A 23,141-nucleotide genomic window follows, 5' to 3' on the forward strand; every position below is an offset into this window, starting at 1 on the left:
TGGCTCAGCGGTTGAGCATCTGCCTTGGGCTCAGGGCGTGACCCCAGGTCCGGGAATCGAGTCCCACATCAGGCTCCCTGCGAGGAGCCTTCTTCTCCCTCTGTCTGTGTCTCCGCCTCTCTTTGTCTCTCGTGAATAAATAAATAAATCTTAAAAAAAAAGAAGTTATTTTCAATCATAAGCAAAACTGCCTAATAACACAAATGATATTCAAGCTTTATTACATGCCTAAGAAACATAACTGTAAAGTTACTTCAAAGTAAATTGTCCTCTATGGAGGACATAGAAAATGTTTGCTGACCCTTTACTCATAATTTTTTCATTATATGTGAAATGATAAGTCATTGGCAATTAAATATATAAATATCTTTGAGACAGACAAAAAGAGTAAAAGGTCTATCTATATCTTATTGTATTTCCCATGGGTTTTGACTATTTATTGTCCCTATATATTATTTTTCCCTATATTTATACCAAAGAGATGATAAAAATATTAATCCACAGATATTTCATGTTCTTAAAAATCAGTTACATAAAAATTCACCAGTTTAATTATATCCTTTTTATTGGGTTATATTGAATCACTGGTTCATGTTGAGAGAGCTTAGAAATATTTGGACCAATTTAGTTATTTATTAGACCATAGATGTGAGTATATGGTGAGAGGATCCACATAATGGTAATTTTTGTCTCAGTTTTAAAATATATCTAATTTTAATATTTCAAATTTAAGTTTAAAAATCTCTCCTCAAAATAAAAGTAAAATACCCTAGTAAGAAAAAAAATGAAAAATACCATATCATGGAAAATGAAAGTACAATTTTTTCTGATTTTATGCTACAAAGAGAAATATCAACATTTTGCATATTTTCTGGCACTTGTACTCTACAGATGCAGATACATTTGATTATATTATAACTTATTAGCATGCTATTTAAAAAATAGTATAATACAACAATATTCATAACATTCTACAGTTCTTATTGGTAAGAGCTGTATGGTATTTCCTTTTAAAATCAAATCATAGGGATCCCTGGGTGGCGCAGCGGTTTGGCGCCTGCCTTTGGCCCAGGGCGCGATCCTGGAGACCCGGGATCGAATCCCACATCAGGCTCCCAGTGCATGGAGCCTGCTTCTCCCTCTGCCTGTGTCTCTGCCTCTCTCTCTCTCTGTGACTATCATAAATAAATAAAAATTAAAAAAAAAAAATTAAAAATCTTTAAAAAAAAAAAATAAAAAAAAATAAAATAAAATCATATTTTTAAATTATTTTTCAATTTCAGATCCCTCAAGTTGTTTATTTTTAAATATAAGTGTCAATATTTCTTATACAGGAGTTTCCATTGCTTTCCTTGTAGTACCAGAGATGTTATTGAGATTTTTGTTAGTAAATTTTCAAAGCTTCCTATTGTACGAGGAAATTAATCACTGCCATCCTGTGCCAATTCAATTTGACAAGCATTCATGAGCACTTACAATGCACGAGACACTTCTGATCCAGCACTTAAGAAAATGAACTGAATGGTTGGAAAATCAGTTTTAGACAGAACACATACAGATTACAAAGACTTTTATATTAGAACTAGAATGAATTTTTGTCCACAAAGAGAAACTTGAGTTAATGGAATCTAAAGAATGAGAGGCCTTGGGGAAAGATATTGTTCAGATCTGATATGCCATTAAGAGATTAGATGCTTTTAAAGCTGCCATGAGAAATGTCCAAATGATACACATTCATGATAGTAATGGGAAAAGAAATTTTAAAAAGAATCTTCCACGGGTTCACTCAGCATAATGCCATTGATTAAATAATGACTAGAAGGAAATCACACAATGAGGTGTGATACCATTCACTTGAATGTCTTAACCTTCTCTGAAGAAATTTATTTGCTAATATTCTAATAGGACCCACTGCATAGTGTCTTCCAAGAGAGCTAAATTGATTCAGGAAATAGAGATGGTGATTGAGTTGTAATTCTTTGAGGGCATCACTTCTATGTAAGATTGCAATCATACTTAGTTTTTCAAAAGCCATTGAAAATAGTTCTTGGTGGAAACAATTCTCGGGAATTCAAAAGAAATTTTAAGCTTGCGGAAATAGTGATAGCGGGTGATGTATTAACTTACTAAGAAATACGAAACTAGGAACACAAGCATTGGAGCAATTCAAAGCAGTCATGGATTTACTTGTAGAAGGGAAACCACCTAACAAGGTAGTTCTTAGTATCGTTCTAAATACATAAATTATTTACTATCATCCAAATCCCGCGAAGATGATGGCATTGAGAACATTGATCTTAGAATGTAAAAAATGGAAAGAAGTTTAGATATCATCTGTAGAGACAAAGGTCTAAGAATATGAAGTGAATTATCCAGTCACACGTCTACTAGCACGTTATAGAAATTAAATTATATATAAATTAAGATTATATTCAACTGCAGGTAAGAGGAAACTCAAATAAGTTGTTTGTTTGTTTTTTCTCCAAAACTACATAACTAATTGGCCCAAGGATGATGCAGTAATTCAATGATGCTTTTAGGGAATAGGAATCTCATTTATTTTTTGTTCTGTTATCTTTAGCATCTTAGACCTTCTCTGCCAAGCTGATAGCCTCACAACTGAAAGATGGCTGCTGCCCTGCGCATCTAAGTGTCACAATTACACATGCCTAGGAAGCAAATGACATGGTTACAAAAACCAAAACAAAACAAAAAAACAGAAAGGGGATTTTTCTTCTAACAAGACTTTCCTTTTAAAAATGTTTTTTCGGGGACCTTCTGCTCAAAGCCATTTGCCTACAATTCAGTTGCTGAGGGTTGCATCATATCGCTACTCTTGTTTCCAAAGGAGGTTGGAATTTTTACTATTTTGGTTGAGTCCTTTTCTTAGCCCCCAAATCGGAATTCTGTTAATAATGAAGTAGAAGGAGGGGCAACCTGGGTGGCTCAGCCACTGAGCATCTACCTTCGCCTCAGGTCGTGATTCTAGGGTCCTGGCATCGAGTCCCACGGGGAGTCCCTGCTTCTCCCTCTGCCTGTGTCTCTGTCTCTCTCCATGGGTGTCTCTCAGAAATAAATAAAATCTTAAAAAAAAATAATGAAGTAGAAGGATATACTTGATAAAGTGAAGGCAAACTGCAAGGTTTACCACAGACATCACAACGAGCCTCCCCATTCTCTGGCGAAAAACTGTGTGAATCACAGTTCTCCAGAGAAACAGACCTATGTATGCGCTTACATGTGTGGAGGGACAGATAGACGGTAGACGGATGACAAGGAGAGATTTTAAGGAATTTGCTCACACAGCTGACAAGCCCAAAACCGTCAGGGAAGCCCACTAGCCCAGAAAACCGGGAGAGAGTTGATGTTACAGCCTCGAGTCCAAAGGCTGGCTGAGGTATCCTTCATCACCAGGGACTTCCGTCTTCGCTCTTAAGGCCTTCAACTGATTGAATGAATTGTGGAAAGTAATCCGCTTGCTAGGATTTAGTGAGTGATCTGATTACTCATCCGATTTCCACGTTAAGCTCATTCGAAAAGTTTTTTTTTCATAGTGACATTAAGACATTCAGCCAAAACCTTGGCTTTGACCAAATATCGACCAAATATGATGGCTAGCCAGGTTGACATACGCTCAGCTATCACGGGTCCACTCCTTGTCAACTTCCCACCCGCACGCATCACTTTAAACTACAGTGAATCTCCACATAAAGGTAATGACAGGTCACATGCTGCCTAACGTGATCCAGCGCTCCTGCGTGCAACCCAAAACACGCTCACTCTTGAGAAGAGGGTGCAAAGTGGTCGGGTGCTGTTCACTCTTCTCTCTGATACCCTAGAACTTTAATACCCTGATGTAACATTAATATTTAAATACTAGGGTGCAAATTTGATACATCTTAGGTTATATAATAAGAGGATAAAGGAGGAAAAAAATAAAGGTTATATGTATTCATAAACATGCATATCCACAATATACATTCATATCCATAATAAAATGTGGAAGAAATGCCCATGACAGCTGTAGTCCTCATTTCTGTGTCTAACCACATGGTTGTTGGTCTTTAAAACTGCCTTCTTCCACCACCTATTCCCTTTGGCCTCGGCAAGAACCTCAGCTGGTTGTGTTCTTTCCCTTGTGGAGTGACCCCAGCTTTCATTCCATGCATATGTGGCCTATTAATAACTCTGCCTGCGTTGGGTTGTTGTAGCTCTCCGTTGACTGTAATCACAGGACCTGGCGATTCCAGGAGATGTCAAAAGGGATCTCCTGCTTTCCAGACATAATTTCCCATCCCTTCATTGTGGAGTGGCAGCGCCTTTTCCTCTTGATGATCAGGATATATCATCTCATCCAACACACGAACTACCTTCGCTGCCCGTGGATTCAGCGTCGTGAAGAGTCCAAAGTGGCGACGTAGTAGATTTAACTTCCAGCTCAGTGGAATCCTTGATGTGTCTCCTGGTGGATTTGTTCCAATTCCCACCTGCAACTGGAACTATGACTTCTAGGCCAGCCGCACATAAGGTTGTGGGTACAGGAAGCCAAAAATTAGCTAGTAGACCACTAGGGGTAATCCTGAGGGGTGCCATCCCTATTTCTACCACCTTTCATTCTAGTTAAGAGAGAAATAGTACCATTTGCTGGACACCGATTCGGAGAATAAATAGCCTCCTCCATAACGGTTGCTCCAGCCCTGCAAGGTATTGTCACCAACTCCGAGCTGTGACTGAGTCTTCCAAGGGCCATTCCACCATTCTGTCAAACCAGCTGCTCCGGGATGGTGGAGAAACACAAGAAGACCAGTGAAGTCCATGCACATGGGCCCACCGCCCCACTTTATTTGCTGTGAAGTGAGTTCCATGATCAAAAACAAGGCTGAGTGGAACACCATGATGGTAAACAAGGCATTTCGTAAGTCCATGGACTATAGTTTTGGAAGAAGCATTGCATGGAGGAATGACAGATGCGTATCCAGAGTATGAATGTGTTCTAGGAAGAACAAAACATTGTCGTTTTCATGAAGGAAACTGTCCTAATTTAATCAGCACTGGTGGATCACCCTGGGAATGGTGCCACATTCAGGGCTCACTGGTTTTTTGTGTGTGTATTTGTTTTGTATCAACTTTTTATTTATTTTTTAAAAAATTTTAATTGAAGCAAAGTTGGCGTACAACATTACATTAGTTTTAGGTGTATGACATAATGACCTGACATCATAAAATGATCACCGTGCTAAGTCTGTCACCAAAGTCATTACAATATTGTCCACAGTGTTCCCTATGCTGTACTTACTGATGACATAATTTATTTTATAACTAGGAGTTTGTACCCCTTAATCTTCTTTACCTGTTTTACCCAGTATCTCATCCACCTCCCCCCTGGTCACAACCAGTCCGTGCTCTGTCTTTATGAATATGATTCTGTTTTGTTTTCTTTGTTTTTTTTGTTTTGGCTCAGCACTGATTTCTGTTGTGGGCAGATCGTACTCTCAGCAGGGGCTAGAGCCAGGCAAGTCCATGTTGCTGAGCTGACATGTAACCACCATCCCTGCCACCATGGCCACTTTGTTCAGGAGCTCATTGGGCAGTGACAGGGCTGGCGGACGAGAGAGGCTAGCTGGTATCCACAAAACAGGTTCTCTTATCTACATAACTATAAACATCCTCTTCTGCTGAGGGGACCCTTTGTGGAGCATTCACACGGGACACAAGTATCTTCAAGCTCTTAGCCCATTCAGAGGGATCTAGCCGCTTACCTCTTCCCCAGACCTCCTGGTCACTACTTTTCCAGTTATGTTCCTTCCAAGTTTCTAACGAGCCATCCCGCCCATGGGCCATAGCCCATGAATCAGTGGATCCCTTCTGGCCACCTCTCCTCCCAAGCAAAATGAACAAGGTTCACCGCTCCAAATGCTGGCCATGGGAAGGACTTCCTTCTATCACCATCTTTCGAGGATGTCCCAAGGATGGGCCGGAGTGCTGCAAGGTCCACTCTTGGGTGGTGCCTGTGTATAGTGCGGAACCATCTGGAAAGTAGGCCTGAGTTTCCTCCTCCTCTGTCATCTGTCACTTGCCTGGTGGTGTAGTTCAGACGATTCTTTTCCCAGCCCTTTGTAAACTTGCAGCTCAGGAACGTCGGCACTCCCATGCAGCGAAGAGCAATAACCAAAACGAAATAACCTGCGCTTCACTGCGACTTCCACTCTGACGGTTCTGCGGTTCTTTACTCAAATATCACCTCAACGAGAAGACACACCTTCTGTGAGAGGCACAGCCCCCAAGTCGACCCCCCAGTGGGTCTTCCTGTGAATGCGGATAGAGAACTGTGATTTGTTTCTAACTGATAAAATACTTGAAAAAGGCGATGGGACATCACCCCATTAATCGGGTGGGTTGCGCTGTATAGACCGTGTTAGATGAGGCTCAGTCTTAGCAGAACGGAGACACCTCCTTGCTGATGGTGAAGCAACTGCCATGCTGTAAGCTGGCTTGGGAATGGGCTGTGGGGCGAGAGACTGCTGGGGCCTCCGGTGGCTGAGAGTGGCCCTGGCTGTCGGGGAGTCGGAAGTCCTACCACCCCAAGGAAATGGATTCTACTAGCAACTTCCAGAAACTTGGGAGATGATTTTTTTTTCCAAGACTAACCTTCAGAGGAGGATGCACAGGGGAGGATGCAGCCTGGCCAACCGGTTAATCGCGCAAAGTGTAGGCCTGCAGACCTACAGACACGGTGAGGTAATAAATATGTCCTGTTCTAAGCTATTGAGTTTGTGATCATTGTTAAGCAGAAACCCAAGAGTGACCTAGTAGAAAACCTTCCCCGATCACTGCATTTGAACTTAGCAGGCCTCCCCTGGCCACGTGCACTCTCAGGTTGACTTTGTTTCTTCCCCCTGATCTCCTAAAATACCTGACTGACTTGCTTATGTGTCTTGATGTCTTTCTTTCTCAACTCTCATGGACATTTCAAGACCCCAAGAGGCTTTTTTTTTTCCCCTCCTGTGTCACAGATGTATCGACCGTGCTTTAGAGCAACAGCTGCCACATAATGTACACTCAATTAATACTTGCTGAGAGATAAATGGGCATGTGCATCTCAGCCAAGTCAGCCCAACCTAAAAGCACAGCTTGAAAACGATATAGCAGAGTAAATAGAGGAGATAAATCACAGGAAACGTTCTAGGAAATCCCGCTTCCAGTCCTGCTTCCGCCATGGGATTCTGGGCCAGGCTCTAAAGTCTGCTCAGCTTCAGCTTTGTCTTCTCTGAATACGGATCATGACGCTCACCGTGCTGGCTCCTGTGTTTATTTTCAGAACCAAACAAAGTGACATATGCAATATCGCTTAATAAATTCTAAGGAACGATATCGATTCTAGACGAAATGTGGGTGGCTAATGTGGGTGCCGAAATATGCCGGCTCTCCTAGCAAAGGAAAGAATTAAAGGCCAAACATTAATGATATATCATGTATTTCCAATCAATTAAAGTTAAGAGTGATGCTTCCCCATATTGGATATAGTCTCACATCCTGCTGGGGGGGGTGGGGTACAAAAGTGCTCTAAAGTTAGGAACAGCACTTGGAGAGACCTCAGAAAGTGCCGATGTGTATCTTTTACTCCGGTAATTCTGTTTGCCGGAACCTGTAGAGAAGCATACAAAATATGAGAATATTCATGAGGGTCTGGTTCGCAATTGTAAAATGGGGTGATTTACCTAAATGCTAAGCACGAAATGATGAATTGTCAAAGTGGTTTCCTCTCTCCCTCCTTCTCTCTCTCTCTATCAGTCTCTGTCACGTTGCTTAAACCTTTGCCAGTCTCTGAAAACACCATCACTCCCCTGAGGCCAAGATCATCCTAACTTTCCCAACCATCCAATTCCATGACTTTCCTGAGACCGTATCTGAGGATCCAGGACCGGATTGCGCTTGTGACATTTTGGTCCTAATAGAAGTAAAATCCATGGAAACGTAGAGTGGAGCCTCCAAGATCATTGATTCTTTTTGTTTTTCCATTCTCAGTTTCTATATTTCGAAAAACACACATTGGATTTATATGCGTGTGTACATTGTAATTCGTTTTGTAATCCTGGAGCTAGACCATATCTTCCCACAAATTCTTTTTAATGTTCTTCTTTTCTTTTTTCTTTTTTAAAGATTTTATTTATTCATTCATGCAAGACTGAGAGAGAGGGAGGGAGTCAGAGACAGAGGGAGCTGAAGGCTCCCCGTGGAGCAGGGAGCCCGACGAGGGGCTCCATCCCAGGACCCTGGGATCAAGACCTGAGTCCAAGGCAAACACTTAACTGAGTCCCCCAGGCGCCCTAACATCCTTCTAGTTTTCTATTCTTGCCGACTGTCATTTCTGTCCTGACATTTATCACTAAGAATTTCTTTTGAGTGACTGTCAATAAATTGTAAAATTTTTGACAGAGCGTTGATATTTCTGTAAGTCTCACAGGTATTATCTGGTATATTTGTTTGTGTGGAACTTGAGCTTACATTTCCCTTCCATTTGGCATTCTCAAAAGCATCTACTTGGTTTCTATTACTGACCTTTCCAAATGACTCTACTAGATATAAAATATGATGCAGGAGTTTATTTATGCTGTGGAAAAACACAAGAAAGGATGTCAAGTCAAGGCTGATAAATTCTAGTCTAAGACCAGCCAAAGTATTTGGGCAGGCCTATCTCCGTCGCAGCTAAATCAGACCATCACTGTTGGGCAAGCTCTTCATTTACCTTCATATCACATAGTGTGTCACTGAGATAAGAGAATGATGTGTCCATAGAGGGAGACTGGCATCGACAGGGACACGTGAACGTAGCTTGGTGCTTCTGACAAGCTCAGCGGGACGAAGGCAACATTTCCGTCCTAAATATACACAGGTCTCTAAATACGCATCAACAGCTGACTCTAGCCATGTCGATTACTCACTTCTCAGAGAGCGCGACAGTGCGGGCATCTGATAACTCATGGGCTCCTTGATCTTTAACTACGAGGTCAATGAGAACAGCTTAATTCAAATCCTAATGGTTAATTTGAAAAAGTACATAGGAAAATTCTTGGCATTTCATATACCTGCTTTAGGAAATCTTTGCTTTTTATTAGAAACAATATACTTTTAACCTACTATTATACAACACACACATATATATACTACTATTATTTATATATCTATATAATAGATAAATCCATTTGTATCCTCAAGATTTTATTAAAATTGAGTCTTTCTTGTTTGTCATCTGTAGTCTCCTAACAGATCTTGTAGAAAATACATTATTTCAATTTTTTTAAGATATCAATATTTATAAATAAGAGTTTAAAAAAACTTTGAACATTAATTCTTATGTTGGTATGTTGGTATTTAAACTCTTTTCTTTCTTTCTTTTTTTTTTTTTTTTTTGGCCTTACTTCATTTGGCACTTTGGTTCTTTTAAATATTTATTTCAGAGAATCTGGCTTCTGTTTCCTTTCACATTCTCTGTTAGCATCTTCTCCTTAGCACCCAAACCCTCTCTTGATTGAATGCCTCTGTCTTACAATGGCAGGTAGTATAACTCAGTAAATGTAAAGCATAACCTATAGGCCACTCGATTGTGCACATCAAATAAGTCACCAAGTCTACTTTTTCTCCCTACTGCTACTGCCTTAGAAAGGCTCTTAGTGTTTCTTGCTTAGACCATTGTAATATCCCACTTACGCATCCTCTCGTCTTTCACCTTGTTCCATGGCAAGATTTCATGCATACTGATGCCAAATGATTCTTGATAAAATGAAAATCCCATTGTAGCGCTGCATTGTTTAAACTCTTTCCTAATGTGATAGACAGGTTTGGTTTGCTTAGACCCTGTAATTCATCAATTCTCATCACTTCCACACATTCAATCTGCTTTAACCATACTTCTCTCTCTACTTGCATTTTTTTTAGAATATGCATGCTCCTATTTCTACATTTACACAAGATTTTCCTAAAATATTTTCTCACCTCTAACATCCAACCCTTCTTCTTCATGCTTTTTTTATATCTTTGAAGATCCAAATCAGATGTCATTTTCCCCAGATAGCCTTCTTGGGATTTTTGGGGGCTCTCCTTTTCTGTCCTTATGTTGCATGATAAAAATACCTCAATCAATAATTGCTGTTATCTCTTCCTGTGTGTGTTCTCTTTTTATTTCTGCAAAATGCATATATGTATACGCTCACATACATTTACCCAGTGACAGACACACAGACACTGGACCTAATCTTTTCTTTATAATCCCAGCCGTTCAACAGAGTGACTGTCACTAGTGCTCAGTAATTGTCAGTTGAGTAAGTCTTGATATGACTTCAAAGTTTTAGGAAATAGAGATGACCAAGATTATGAATATCTAAAATTTAGAGCTAAATTTAGAGCTACTATACTCTAATTCTAGATCTTTTAAATGATCAATAGTCTATATTATTTTAATAATTATTCTTTATTCCAGAATAACCTTGTATAGATAGATAGATAGATAGATAGATAGATAGATAGATAGATGATAGATAGATAGATACACTACCTTATATAAGTCCCATCAGTTAAAATATTAGAGATTATTTGAAGCTTAAGCTATGGTCCCAAGTAGGCGAAATTAAGTAGGTGTACTGCAGGGTCATCAGGAATCTAACATTATTTCATCAATATGACTAACTTTTTTTGAGGTGAGAAATTTCCTAATTTGGAGGATTTAAATGATTCACATATAAATCAACAAATATTTATTGAGCAGGTATTTTATATACCAGGCATTGTTCTAAGCCCCTGGCATTCATCAGTGTATGTGTAGAAGTCATTCATTAAGACTTTGTTCAGGGATCCCTGGGTGGCTCAGCAGTACAGCGCCTGCCTTCGGCCCAGGGTGTGACCCTGGGGACCCAGGATCGAGTCCCCCATCGGGCTCCCTGCATGGAGCCTGCTTCTCCCTCTGCCTGTGTCTCTGCCTCTCTTTCTATCTCTGTGTCTCTTATGAATAAATAAATAAAATCTTTAAAAAAAGACTTTATTCAGTCACCTCATAAAAAGGTGATTAGTGTATGCTTTATGCTCTTAGAGTCGTACTTAAAGACTGACATATCACAAAGGCGTCACACCATGAGCCTTCATGAGAAAAAAATAGGACTTTAATTGTTTTTAATAAGTATAAACTTTCTCGGTGGAAGACTATAGTGAAAAGATTTGGGGCATGGGACCACTTTGGTGTCTCTTAAATCATGCCACATACAGGGCTATTTATCTATTCAAGTTGACATCCTCTTTTTCTGGCCAAAACTTATTCAACCCCAAAAATGAGCTCCTTTAATACAGATGAAAAATGTGCCAAATATAAAACAAATTTCTTTTTTTGTTTGTTTGTTTTTTTATAAAACAAATTTCTAAAGAGCACTATCACTTTTCTTCCCAGTTATTGAATTATTTGGGAAATGTGCCTGATATTTGAGGGGAGGGATTGTTCTAAATCACGTTAGTAGAGGTTACTTGCTTTATGGATTAACATAAAACATTTACTCTTCTTAGAAAATATGAAAGGGCCCAGTACCAATCTAATATACAGCACATCAAAAATGATGAAATTTATTATATATAACTGAAATATACAAGCGAATTAAATTTGTTTGAAAACTCTAACACTTCCATGTGAATTAGGCACAGGACCTTGGCAGAAAAGGCAGTAAACAGAGATGAAAGTTGTCAATTCCAATTTATCTAAGGCTTAGGTACATCCTTAATGTAATGTAATAATATGCGCTGGCATTTTCACAAGCCAAAGGTACAAAAAATATTTTTTCTAGAAGTGAATTGTCACAAATGTGTTTTCCTTACATGAGGTCAAAGATAATGTACTGGAAAATACCAACAATAACAACAGTAACTTTAACATTGCCATAGAGCCAAATGCTATTAATCATTTCCATATTTCTTAATAGAGGCTCAAAGAACTGAAACAAAGGGAATTTGCTCGAAATGTAGCATCTAAATCCAGGAAAGATGAAAGAAAACAGGAAAAGGCACTCCAACGCCTGCACAAGCTGGCCGAGCTAAGAAAGGAAACTGTGTGGTGAGTGTGCAATGAAATCTTGTTTTCTTAAAACATAATGACCAAAAAAAAAAAAAAAAAAAAAAAAACCCCACAAAGAAATAAAGGACACAATTCTATTTATTTCTTTCTGTACCCAGGATAAGAGACTAACATTTTCATGGCTTTCTGTGGGCTGTAGACAGGAATTTGCATTTGAATTTGAATTTTATGGAAACACCTGCTTAACGTACATTTCAATAAACAGTCAATATTCCTTTAGTTTTACTTTTCAAAGAAAAAGTAATTTCACATTACTCTTCTATTTACACTTAGTTAAAAGCCACTCTGTTTCTTAGCGGAAATTCAAAATATTCTGTTGAAGAAGAGAACAAAGCACCCTGTCATGACCTTTGTTATAAAAGGGGTTTTAAGAGGAAATATTTTAAAAAATTTTAAAATTTGGAGAACTTTTTTCTGAAAGTATCTTTTATTAAAAAAATAGAGGTTAGGAAGGCCCTATGAACTTCAGAGGCTAGTCAGTATTAATTTCACTGTCAATAAACAGTCACAACTGTTAGAAGTTCAAAGCTCTTACATTTTGACCTGCTTCTAACAGTAAACAGTTATACTGTTATGATTCAGAATTTACAATTCAGGCCAGGAAGCAGTCATAAAAAGAAGACAACTTTTTAGAGTGCTCTCCCCCCTTTCCCCAAAATAAATAGGGCTCTCTTATTATTGTTTAAAATGAAGCTATTTTATAGGAGGTCTGTTTTAAACTGAATGTGGTGTTAGGGAATATATTGCCATAATAACATTCTTCGGGATGTCAAGTTTAGAAAAATCAAAATAAAATTTAAATGTATTGTGAATCCTCTAGGGCACTGTTAAAAACAAACATAACTGCTATTCAGTCATACGAACCAGATCTTTTTCCTCTTTGTAGTAAAAATTATACGAGGTACAAGGTAATGTTATAGAGAATCATAGGGCTTATGCAATTTAACGTCCTCTAAGTAGCATTTGCAAATGTACATTTTAATATATTGAGAGAACTAGAGTTAATAGTAAGATACACACAAGAAGAAGCAAAAAGAAGCAAAACTTCTTATCTAAATTACTTTCCTCAGTTACAGTTCATATTTCACAGCACGTGCACACACACACACACACACACACACACACTTTTCCCATTAATTTGGGGGCCTCTCATGATGTGCAAAATAAGAACCGGCATTGTTTCTTAATGTCAAATATAGCCATGAGACAGCCCATCGTGGTAGAGATTAGATGAAGAAAATAGTCAACTAAAAAAATTAAGGGCCATTTATAACTTCTAAGAAACTAAACTTAATAGACTGGAGAATTCTGCACAGCATGATTCTGTTCGGGCAAAGATGCAATGTAGGTGGCTCCTTCTTTATATGCCCCCCAGTGTAGCTCTTTTGATTGAGAACCCACTATGTAACGTGTACTGCAAGGCCAAATAAATAGAAATTACATCTTAAGTAAATAGCCTTTTGTCCTATACCTACTGTATATTACGATATTATTTAAAATTCTAAAGTTACTGTTATCTCTTACTTAGTTTTGCACCGTAGCCTTCTACTTGGCCCCGTGTTCAAGTCAACGACTGTTACCGTGAAAGAAAATTGTAATGAAATTTCCCAAAGAGTTGTCGAGGATCCAGTTAGTAACCAGTGTCCACTGGTTGAATGGAAATGTTGACCTGAATTCTCAGCTTTTCTGATTTTTTTTTTTTTTTTTAGCTTTCTTCATAGTCTCCATACGGTCTTAATGATGTTAAGTCTTTGTAAATTTAAATAATTTTATTTTAATGATTCTACAGATCCTCCAAGATACCCGAAGAGGCCCTGAGGCTAAAGAATCTTGGTCAGTAAGAACTCAGGAGGGCACAGGAATGCCCTTGACCTGCTGTTAACAGCTACAAAGGTCAACCTCAAAATGGGTGTCCCCAAGTTATCCCAAACAATAAGCAGTAACTAAATGCTGTCATCGCAGTGCTGTGGGAGGGAACTGAACTGTATGAAAGTAATTCTCTTATGAAGGTCTTAAAATTTGAAAAAAGAAATCTTATAATGGCATTTCTCCCATATAAATGTGTGGACGTTTTTCCTCAAAGGTGTTCTGTCTAATACACGCTTTTCTCTTTGTAGCGCTCCTGGAAGTGGCCCCATGTTCAAGTCAACAACCGTTACCGTGAAAGAAAATTGTAGTGAGATTTCCCGAAGAGTTGTCGTGGACCCGGCCCATGACCAGGAAGATTTCAGACACACTCTGATTCATAGTGAAGAGACCACTAAGGATGTCACCACCATCGCTGCCGATCCAGAGAGCGCGAATAATCAGACAGCGGAAAGTACCCAACGTGGGGATCAAGCCCAAGGAATTCACAGACACAAAATTGGCTTTTCTTTTGCATTTCCCAAGAAAGCGTCCGTAAAGCTGGAGTCCTCAGCCGCAGCCTTCTCTGAGTACAATGATGATGCCTCTGTGGAAAAAGGATTTAGCAGAAGAAGTAGATTTGTCCCTGGTGCTTGTCATCTTCAACTATCTTCACCAACAGATGTGCTTTTGAGTTCTGAGGAGAAAGCTGACTCTCCTCATCCACCAGAAGGAACGTGTGCGGACGAAGAAAGCGCTCAAGCTCAAGACCTGAAAGAAGTTTCTAGTGAGAAAGATACATTTTCATTACCTTCCCTTTGCCAGTTTCCACGCCCTCTGTCTTCTGATGTAGATAATTGCCAAAATTCAGTCCCATTGGCGGATCAAATACCCCCGGAAGATGCTATTATGAATGAGGACGTGCCTGTGGGCGACGGCGGTCCCGGGGTGTCAGGAAGGAAGTCCGCAGGCCTTGACTTAGCGGATGATGGTGCGTCCTCGCAGGCTCCCACGGAGGAAAATGGGAAGGCCAGGGGGGCACCTGGAGTTGAAGTTGCGAATAAAGATTGTGGTCCTGAGATGATGGCGGCCCCTTCAAATTCTGAAGAGGAAAACCTAACCTTGCATCAAAAAACCGATTTAGGGAAGAGACCGCGGGAGCCGTTCGTACCGGTGCTCACCAAGGACGGGTCCACAGTCCTTCAGTGGCCATCGGAGATGCTGAGTTACACGACCGCTCAACCGCCAGTGTCCTACAGCTGCAATCCTCTGTGTTTTGACTTCAAGGCCACTAAATTAAGCAGCAATCTAGATAGAAATAAGCCGCCCCCAGCTGACCCTCCTTTCCAGCAGAAGGCAGAAGACGTCTGCAAGAGCCCGGTTTCCGAAAGCAAGAGCGTGTCCACGGCAGGACGTGCAGGACTCCCTGATGGTGACGTCGGAGGGGCCGGACAGGAGTGCTCCCGAGTGGCTCCTCTTTTGGTTGAGGACACTCCCTCCAGTACCGGCAGGTCTGGCCAACATGCGACTCCGGGTCAGAGGAAGAGAAGTGTTTCCTGTAGGATCAGAAAAACAACAAAATACAAGCTCACCAGGAACCAAATGGAACAGGACGCCCTGGCCGAGAAACACAGCGACACAAGGTCGAAGGGCGCCCACGAACACTGGTTCCGTAAAAGCAGAAGGAAGAAGAAGAGGAAAAAGTTGTGCCAGCGTCACCGCGGGGAGAAAACCAAAGAAGCAGAAACTCACTTCAAGGTGGAGTCGGGGGCTACTTCCACTGACCTCACTGGGAAAAATCTGCTGGAGACCAGCTGGGGACAGCGACAGGTGGCTGCAGGGCAGCCCTCGGACTCCCATCAGTTGCCTGGGAGAAGGCCCAAGCCCTGGCCCCCGAGCTTCAGCGCCAGGGAAGCCGTGGGTCAGGCCCCGGGCGCCGGGTGCCCCAGCAGGGAGGCCCGCAGCTCCAGGCCTCAGTGCGCACGGGACGCGGTGGCCCTGGACGTGGCTTCCAGGCCCGGGGCGCGCGCGGGGAGGCGCAGCCCGGCCACCTGCGGGGCGCCCTGTGGCTGGAGGCCCGGGCCGCCCACCTGGGAGCTGCTCCCCAGGGGCCAGGCGCCCCCCGGCCCCCACAGCCAGGCCGTGCAGAGGGGCTACCGCTCCCTCCTCGGCGAGCCCGAGCGGCCCCGCCGGAGGCGCAGGCCACACTCCTCCTCCTGCTCTTCGGACGAAAGCTGGAGTCGACGACCCAGTCGCTCGCCCAAGGAGAGGCTGAGAGCGCCCCGCACCTCGGGCCTCCGGAAACCCAAGAGGAAGCGCCGGAGGAAAAGAGGCAGCAGGTTCCCCGCGGGGTCGGAAGCTCCCGACCTGCGGGAGGAAGGGGGGTCTCCCAGCAGAGGCGATTCCCCCTTAGGCCCCCGGGATGAGGCCGTAAGCGAAGCCCCAAACGGGGAAACTAAGCCACAGGGCAGTGCGGGAGCTGCGCGGAGGGCAGAGCGCGCGGGTGCAGCGGGTGCAGCAAGTGCAGCGCGTGCAGCGGGTGCAGCGGGTATAGCAGGTGCAGTGGGTATAGCAGGTGCAGCGTGTGCAGCAGGTGCAGCGTGTGCAGCAGGTGCAGCGCGTGCAGCGGGTGCAGCAAGTATAGCAGGTGCAGCGGGTACATTGGGTGCAGCAGGTGCAGCGGGTGCAGCAGGTGCAGCGCGTGCAGCGAGTATAGCAGGTGCACCGGGTGCATTAGGTGCAGCAGGTGCAGCGGGTCCAGCAGGTGCAGCGCGTGCAGCGGGTGCAGCGAGTATAGCGGGTGCAGCAAGTATAGCAGGTGCAGCGGGTACATTGGGTGCAGCAGGTGCAGCGCGTGCAGCAGGTGCAGCGAGTATAGCGGGTGCAGCGAGTATAGCAGGTGCAGCGGGTGCAGCAGGTGCAGCAGGTGCAGCGGGTGCAGCAGGTGCAGCGCGTGCAGCAGGTGCAGCGAGTATAGCGGGTGCAGCGGGTGCAGCAGGTGCAGCAGCTGCAGCAGAGGCCCGGCCCGCTTCGCCCCCCGGCGGCCCGCTGCCTCCCGAGGCCAGGGGGTGCCCCGAGCAGGTGCCGACGGGGGCCGCCCCCGCGGGACCTGCGCTCGCCTCCCCCGAGCTCACCACGGTCTACGCCGCCGGCGCCCCCTCGGAAGCCGCGCTGGGCCTCGCGCCGCTGGGACGCCGCGGCAGGGGGGCGGGGCGCAGCGCCCCCGGCGAGCGCAGCCCCCTGAAGGCGCCCGGGGGCGGCGGCGGCTGCAGACAGCACCCCCCGGGCCGGCTCCCCGCGGGCATCCTGGGCGCGCACGAGGGCCCCCCGGTGGCGGCCGCCGAGCCGGTCCTGGCGCCCCTGGCGTGGCCGGAGGCGGCGCTGCTGGTGCCGGTGGAGCCGCTGCGGAAGCTGCGCCGCCTGCCCTGCGAGCTGGGCCCGCCCCTGGCGCCCGCGCTGCTGGCGGGGAAGGTGAAGCTGGGCCCGGCCGCGCCGCCCCCGGCGCTGGGGCCGCTGCACGCGGCGCCCTTCAAGGCGCTGCCGCCCCCGCACGGCCCGGGCCTCGCCAGCCCGCCCCTGCCGCTCGTCGCCCTGGGCCTGCCCGCGCTGGCCGCGCCCCTGCCCGTGCTCCCGGCCTCGCTGCCCGCCCCGCTGGCCCTCCCGCCCCTGCCCCGCGCGCTCTTCCCGCCCCTGCTGCCCCCGCCCGCGGCCGTCCTCCCGCTGCAGCCGCTGCTCTAGCCCGGGCCCCTGGGCAGGTGCCCCTGCGCAGCCTGCGGGTGCCCGACCCCGCTGCACCTCCGGGGTGCCCTGGTGTCCTGGGAGCCTGTAGGATGCGCATGCGACGTGTCCTGGCGCTGTGACCTGTGCTGTCGGGTGTGCCCGTGGGTGTCCTCTCGGCGTGTTTCTGACCTTTGTGTGTTGGCACCTCCTCCGCGTTTCTTAGACCGAGCTGATGGCACTGCTGCCTTTCGTACCGCGTTCCCCGAAACTGTACATTCAGTGGAATACATCTCTTGCAATAAATTTTTTTGTTAAGTATTTAAGTAGATCCAACCTTCGTTTCAGTTCCTTTGCGCTGCCTTGGGAATGTCCGGTGACCCTGGGTTTTGCAGTTTCTCTGTTTCTGCCCCAGAGGCTCGACCTTTGGAGGCCTCTGCATCCTGAGACCCTGACACCATCCCTGGGGGTAAATAAGTACAACAGGTCCGCTCCGCTGGTCCCGTGCTGCTTACACCCAGAGCTGGCCCTAGTCCCCAAACCATCGGCCCTCCATGGGGCAAACCATGGAAATTCTGTTAAAGTAATGTTAGTGGGGTGGGGTGGGGTGGGGTGGGGTGGGGTGGGGGGAGAATAACTCAAAAATATGCAAAGTACGTAGCCTTCCTTCAGGAACTGTACAACAGCACCAGTAGACCCGAAGTAGCAAAAATATAAATCTGTACATTTTTGTATGTTAAAATTCTCAAATGTGTTATGCTTATTTTTGATGCAGGAAATCTATGTATCTAATGATACGGGCACGGGGGGCCAGGAATGGGTTTAATTAATAATAAATCACTCTCCCTATATCACGTCTTGGGCAGAACGGCACCTGCACAGTCTGTACCTGGCCATCCTCCCACCTGAGAATCTGGAAGCGGGAAGGAGAGTAAATAAATAGCCCTTCCCTCTGCAAATCTTTCTAGTAGTCATGTTTGTATCATGTCTCCAAGTCGGACAATTCCCGCATCACCCTTCCAGATTCTGCTTTCCTGTTAATGACCACCCGCGTGGTCGTTCACTCAAGGGCTTCTACATGTACTGGAGAATATAATTATCCCACAGAAAACCGGGAACATCACACTCTTCTGATGTGTATGCCTCCAATCCGGCCCACGCCGCTTGGTAAGACCAAGTCTACGTGCCTGACAGAGAGGGTTCACCCGACCATGTGCCAACGATACAGGACTGCGGCCGCCCAGCTATGAATCCCGGCATCAGAGAGGACAACCGAGTCCCTCCAAAGGGAGGGCGACATAAGGGATGCCCTACTGAGAAAATGCTATTTCCTGTGTCTACTGTAGGACTGGGTCACCCCAAATAACATTAAGCAGAAAGTCATGTTCCCGTAACAGAATAATCTATATGAAACGCTATTTTTAAAGAGAGAAATAAGGGGGAAAAATCTAGGCTGCTCACTTTCTTGATTATTTGCCATAATCATTGATTTCAATGCTTTCCTGAAAAATGGTTGTGAGACTGCGTCTGCCCTTTTAATGATTGATAAATAAGAAGATAAAAATAGTAAGGGAAGCAATTCCATTTCAAATGCTCTGAGATAACACGTTCCCAAAATGGGCACTAAAATTGGAACAGATGATTTTTCCCGAAGCAAAATGTTTGAAACTACCTTTGAAAATAAAATAGGTGGGCACACCTACTGGGGAATGCTGGCCCAGTTTGTTTTTTAATTTGTTGGATCAGGATCATTGCTCCTGCTGCTTAAAATCAAACCAAGTGCTGGGCTTTAAAATATGCAGATTTTCTCTCTTCTTTTTGTCATCTTCTGACTCTCATCCCACTTGTTCATCTCTTACCTCTTGTTCTTGCTATTTTTTAAATTTTTTTTAAGATCTTTTATTTATTCATAAGAAACAGAGAGAGAGAGACAGGCAGAGACAGAGAGAGGCGGGGTGGTGGGCAGAGACACAGGCAGAGGGAGAAGCAGGCTCCATGCAGGGAGCCCGACATGGGGCTCGATCCCAGGACCCCAGGATCCTGTCCTGGGCTGAAGGCAGGTGCTAAACCACTGAGCCCCCCAGGGATCCCTTGTTCTTGCTCTTTAGTTCCTTTTACCTTTGATCTTTTCCTTCTCAGTTTCATTATAGACCTCATTTGTGTGTATGCGTATCTCCTGCTTTTGTTTCTTCATGTTACCATTCCTTTTATTTATTTTTTCTTCGATTCTGCGGCTCTCCTAACATTCCTTTTTGTTAGATGATCTAGTCAGGTCAGGCGTACTCAACTCTGTGAGCTCTAACAGATTGTACCTGATTACTTATAATCGAGCTCTGGGGCTAGATGATGGAGATTTCTGAAAAGTTTGAGGAAGGAAGTTGTCAGTTAAAACTATTGAAACTCGACTTGACAGATGAATTAATTGCTTCCATGGACATCAATGGCTGGAGAAAGGATGGATGATGGTAGGTAAGCACGTCAGAGCCATTCTGATTATAAATGACTCATCTAAATAAATAAATAAATATAAACAAATAAATAAATAAATAATAAATAAATAATAAATAAATAAATGATTCATCTAAATAGTTGACGTATCTGATCGGATATGCCGCTTTGTGATACAGATGCATCTGGTATACACTGGGGACTCCAAATGAAAGCTGGACGAGACATTTGATTCCTATTCTGATAATGCTAGAATCGAGGGGATCGAGCTGATGGATTAAAGATCGGCAATGAGCAAAGCAATCAGACAGGTTAAGTCAGGGTGGACCCAATAGGCGAGGAGGCTGTCAGAGGACGCCGGGCCTGCTCCTACTGATGGCAGCAGGAGTCAGGCCAGTGTAACAGCCACACGTTGGAAGTAGGTTTGAGCACTGGATGATGGCTCGTTCCTAAGTCCTGGAGCTGAAAGTCCAGCCCTGTCCAGGTGTGAATTATCGTACATTCTATACAGTTGGGAAATGTAAACGATCCCACCACTATCTCTTACCACCATCTGGTCTCCAGTCTGCTACTTACAAGCGTTGCTATAGTATTTGTTATTGTAAAGATGCATGATTTGGAATGTAGAATAAACCTCAACGTGGATAGTAACTATAGCCAAGGAACAGAAGGATTCACACTGGATGACAGGAAGGGAACTCATTCATAACCTCAGCTACCGTCGCCCTTTCGTATGAACCTAGTGATGTATAGATACAGATGTAATCTCCAAATTCTTTTATGGATTGAACAACAATACCCAATGTCCACAGGGCATCTTAACTTGAAAATCTGCCACGTGTTTTGAACTCAAAACTCAAACTCAAGATCTTTCATTGCAGGTACCCCTGAAGCCCGGTCTTTGTCTTGCGTTCCTAAACTCCATGAATGCCATCCTAAAACACAAAACAAAGCAAAATCCTGTTATTCAAAACAAAACAAAACAAAACAACAACAACAACAACAACAAAAAACAGAATCCTGTTGTCCAAATCAGGAGCCAGAGTGTCACACCTATATCAAATCAATCAGTGAACCTTTCTGGCTCTATTTCTTTATTTTGTTTTTTCTCTTTCTCAATTTTTTTCCTGCTTGTACATTTCTATATAGTTCTAACCCTGCTGGGCCATAAGCTGAATTGCTGACTTGCGCTTACAAATTAATATCTCTTCCCTCAGTTTCCCATTCCTACTATCCATCCTCCCCACTGCTGCCAAGGATCCGTTTTTTAAAATGCAATTTTTTTTTTTTTTGTTATGACACTCGCCTATTTTAAAACCTATCGTGGAACCTCAAGTATTCTCAAAATAAACATCAAAGTCCCAAGAATGCCCTGGAAATCCTGTGGTGAAGTAGGTACCCGCCTCTCTACCCAGGACCATCCGGTCCAGCACGCCTCTGGACCACTTTTCTATCTAATTTACTTAGTTACAATCATCTTTGACTTTGTGTGATCGTGTTCTGTTATACCGAATGCCTTCCTCCCTGTATTTTCCTTCACTTCGGTAACTAGTACTGTGTCAGTCACCTGCAGTGTACGTAGGTCTCTGTTCCGAATTCTTTCCCAGGTTCTCTCTCTCTCCCCAGATACCTTAGGCTCCTGTCCTCTAGCCTCTCAGCACGCTACAAACACATTTTGTTATAAACATTGTGTTGACTGTATTATCTTGTTTCTCAAACTTCCTAGGCTAAGAGCTCCTTGAGTCACTGTGGCAAATGACTCGTAATAAACCCTCCGTAAAACTTTGTTGAATGAGGGGATAAAATGAGTTGGGGAAAAAAAAAAAAAAAACTAATGAAAACCTATGCAGATTGTACTACAGAGTTCCAGAACTGTTATCCATATTTTACTCCAAATTGGTCCAAAATCCAGTTTAAATGAAAATGTAATATTTTTCCCCCCAAAACTAGAACTTTGAGATGCCATTCAGCATGAAGAACTTCTTCTTAAAGGAGTCACGAAAAAAAAAATAATAATAAAGGAGTCACGAATCATTTAAAATAGGACTTCACAATCAATAATCAAAGTACGATGTGAACCGCTTCCCCCACCGCAGGAGGAAGCACAAGCTTCGCTATGTCTGCATCTGTCTGTCTGTCTGGCTGGCTGGCTAGCATCTTTCATCTTTCTTTAGCGCTTGTCATCAAACATTAACACAGGATGTACCAGACATTAGATTTGGGGGATAAAGAAATGAAGAGAAGAACCACCCTATTTTTCACATATTGAGTCTAGGGGAAAAAAAGAGCAGACCAGCAAAATCGTCTATTTAGCTAACCAGTTTGCTGTGTCATCATTAGTCATTCAAAATGGATTGAATTTATCCTCACCGATGCCCTTTCCCCCCCACCGTGGGGCAGTCTCCATTTTTCATTGTTGTCTTTTACTTTTTTTTTTTTTCTTTCCTCCTCTGCTCATTGGCCTAGCTAAGCCACTGTCCTTGGGAGTGAAAGTTGCCACCAGGGATGCTTTCCAATAAGCTGTTTATTTTCTCTCCCAAATAAAATTAGATAAAGGCTCAAGGCTTACTTATATCATCCATCGAGGCCCAGGCTCCTGCTTTAGAGGCAGCAGGAAAAAGCTGTGCTGTTTGTTCCAAGGTGTCAAATACACCTGAAATCTAGCCCACCATCCGCCAGCTGTGTGGGTTGTGTCCCCCTCCCCAACCCAGCAGCGTCTGCACTGCTACAGAGGAGGAGGAGGAGGCTTGGTTGTTGTTCTCACACAAAGGCACCATCCCTCACTGCGCCAGATGCCTAGAGCAAGATCCTTTTATTTATTCATAGATGCATCTTGTGTACTAGCACCTGCCCTGAGCCTGCGATACTTGAGAACATGAGCTGGGAATCTACTTGAACCTGGAAGTTCCAGGTGAAAATAAAAAAAAAAAAATTAAAAAAAGTGAAACTAATAGTGTAACAAACTTTTCTTCTTTTTTTCATCTCCTAAAATCTCACTCTTAATGAACCTAATTATTTTTAT

The 23,141-nt window shown here is 43.8% G+C and overlaps 1 protein-coding gene across 1 annotated transcript in view; it reads left to right on the forward strand.

The window, feature by feature from the left end:
* ZNF804A (zinc finger protein 804A) overlaps positions 1-18,007 on the forward strand; it is a 275,652-nt gene extending 257,645 nt beyond the window's left edge. Inside the window, exons 3-5 of the mRNA XM_041722476.1 lie at positions 11,958-12,088; positions 14,227-16,637; positions 16,692-18,007. Coding sequence (XP_041578410.1) covers positions 11,958-12,088; positions 14,227-16,637; positions 16,692-17,692 — 3,543 coding nt within the window. The 3' untranslated portion in view covers positions 17,693-18,007. The remainder of the gene's footprint in view (positions 1-11,957; positions 12,089-14,226; positions 16,638-16,691) is intronic.
* The last annotated feature ends 5,134 nt before the right edge of the window (positions 18,008-23,141 follow it).

Source organism: Vulpes lagopus, chromosome 11 (assembly GCF_018345385.1).
Source record: "Vulpes lagopus strain Blue_001 chromosome 11, ASM1834538v1, whole genome shotgun sequence".
Lineage (NCBI taxonomy): Eukaryota > Metazoa > Chordata > Mammalia > Carnivora > Canidae > Vulpes > Vulpes lagopus.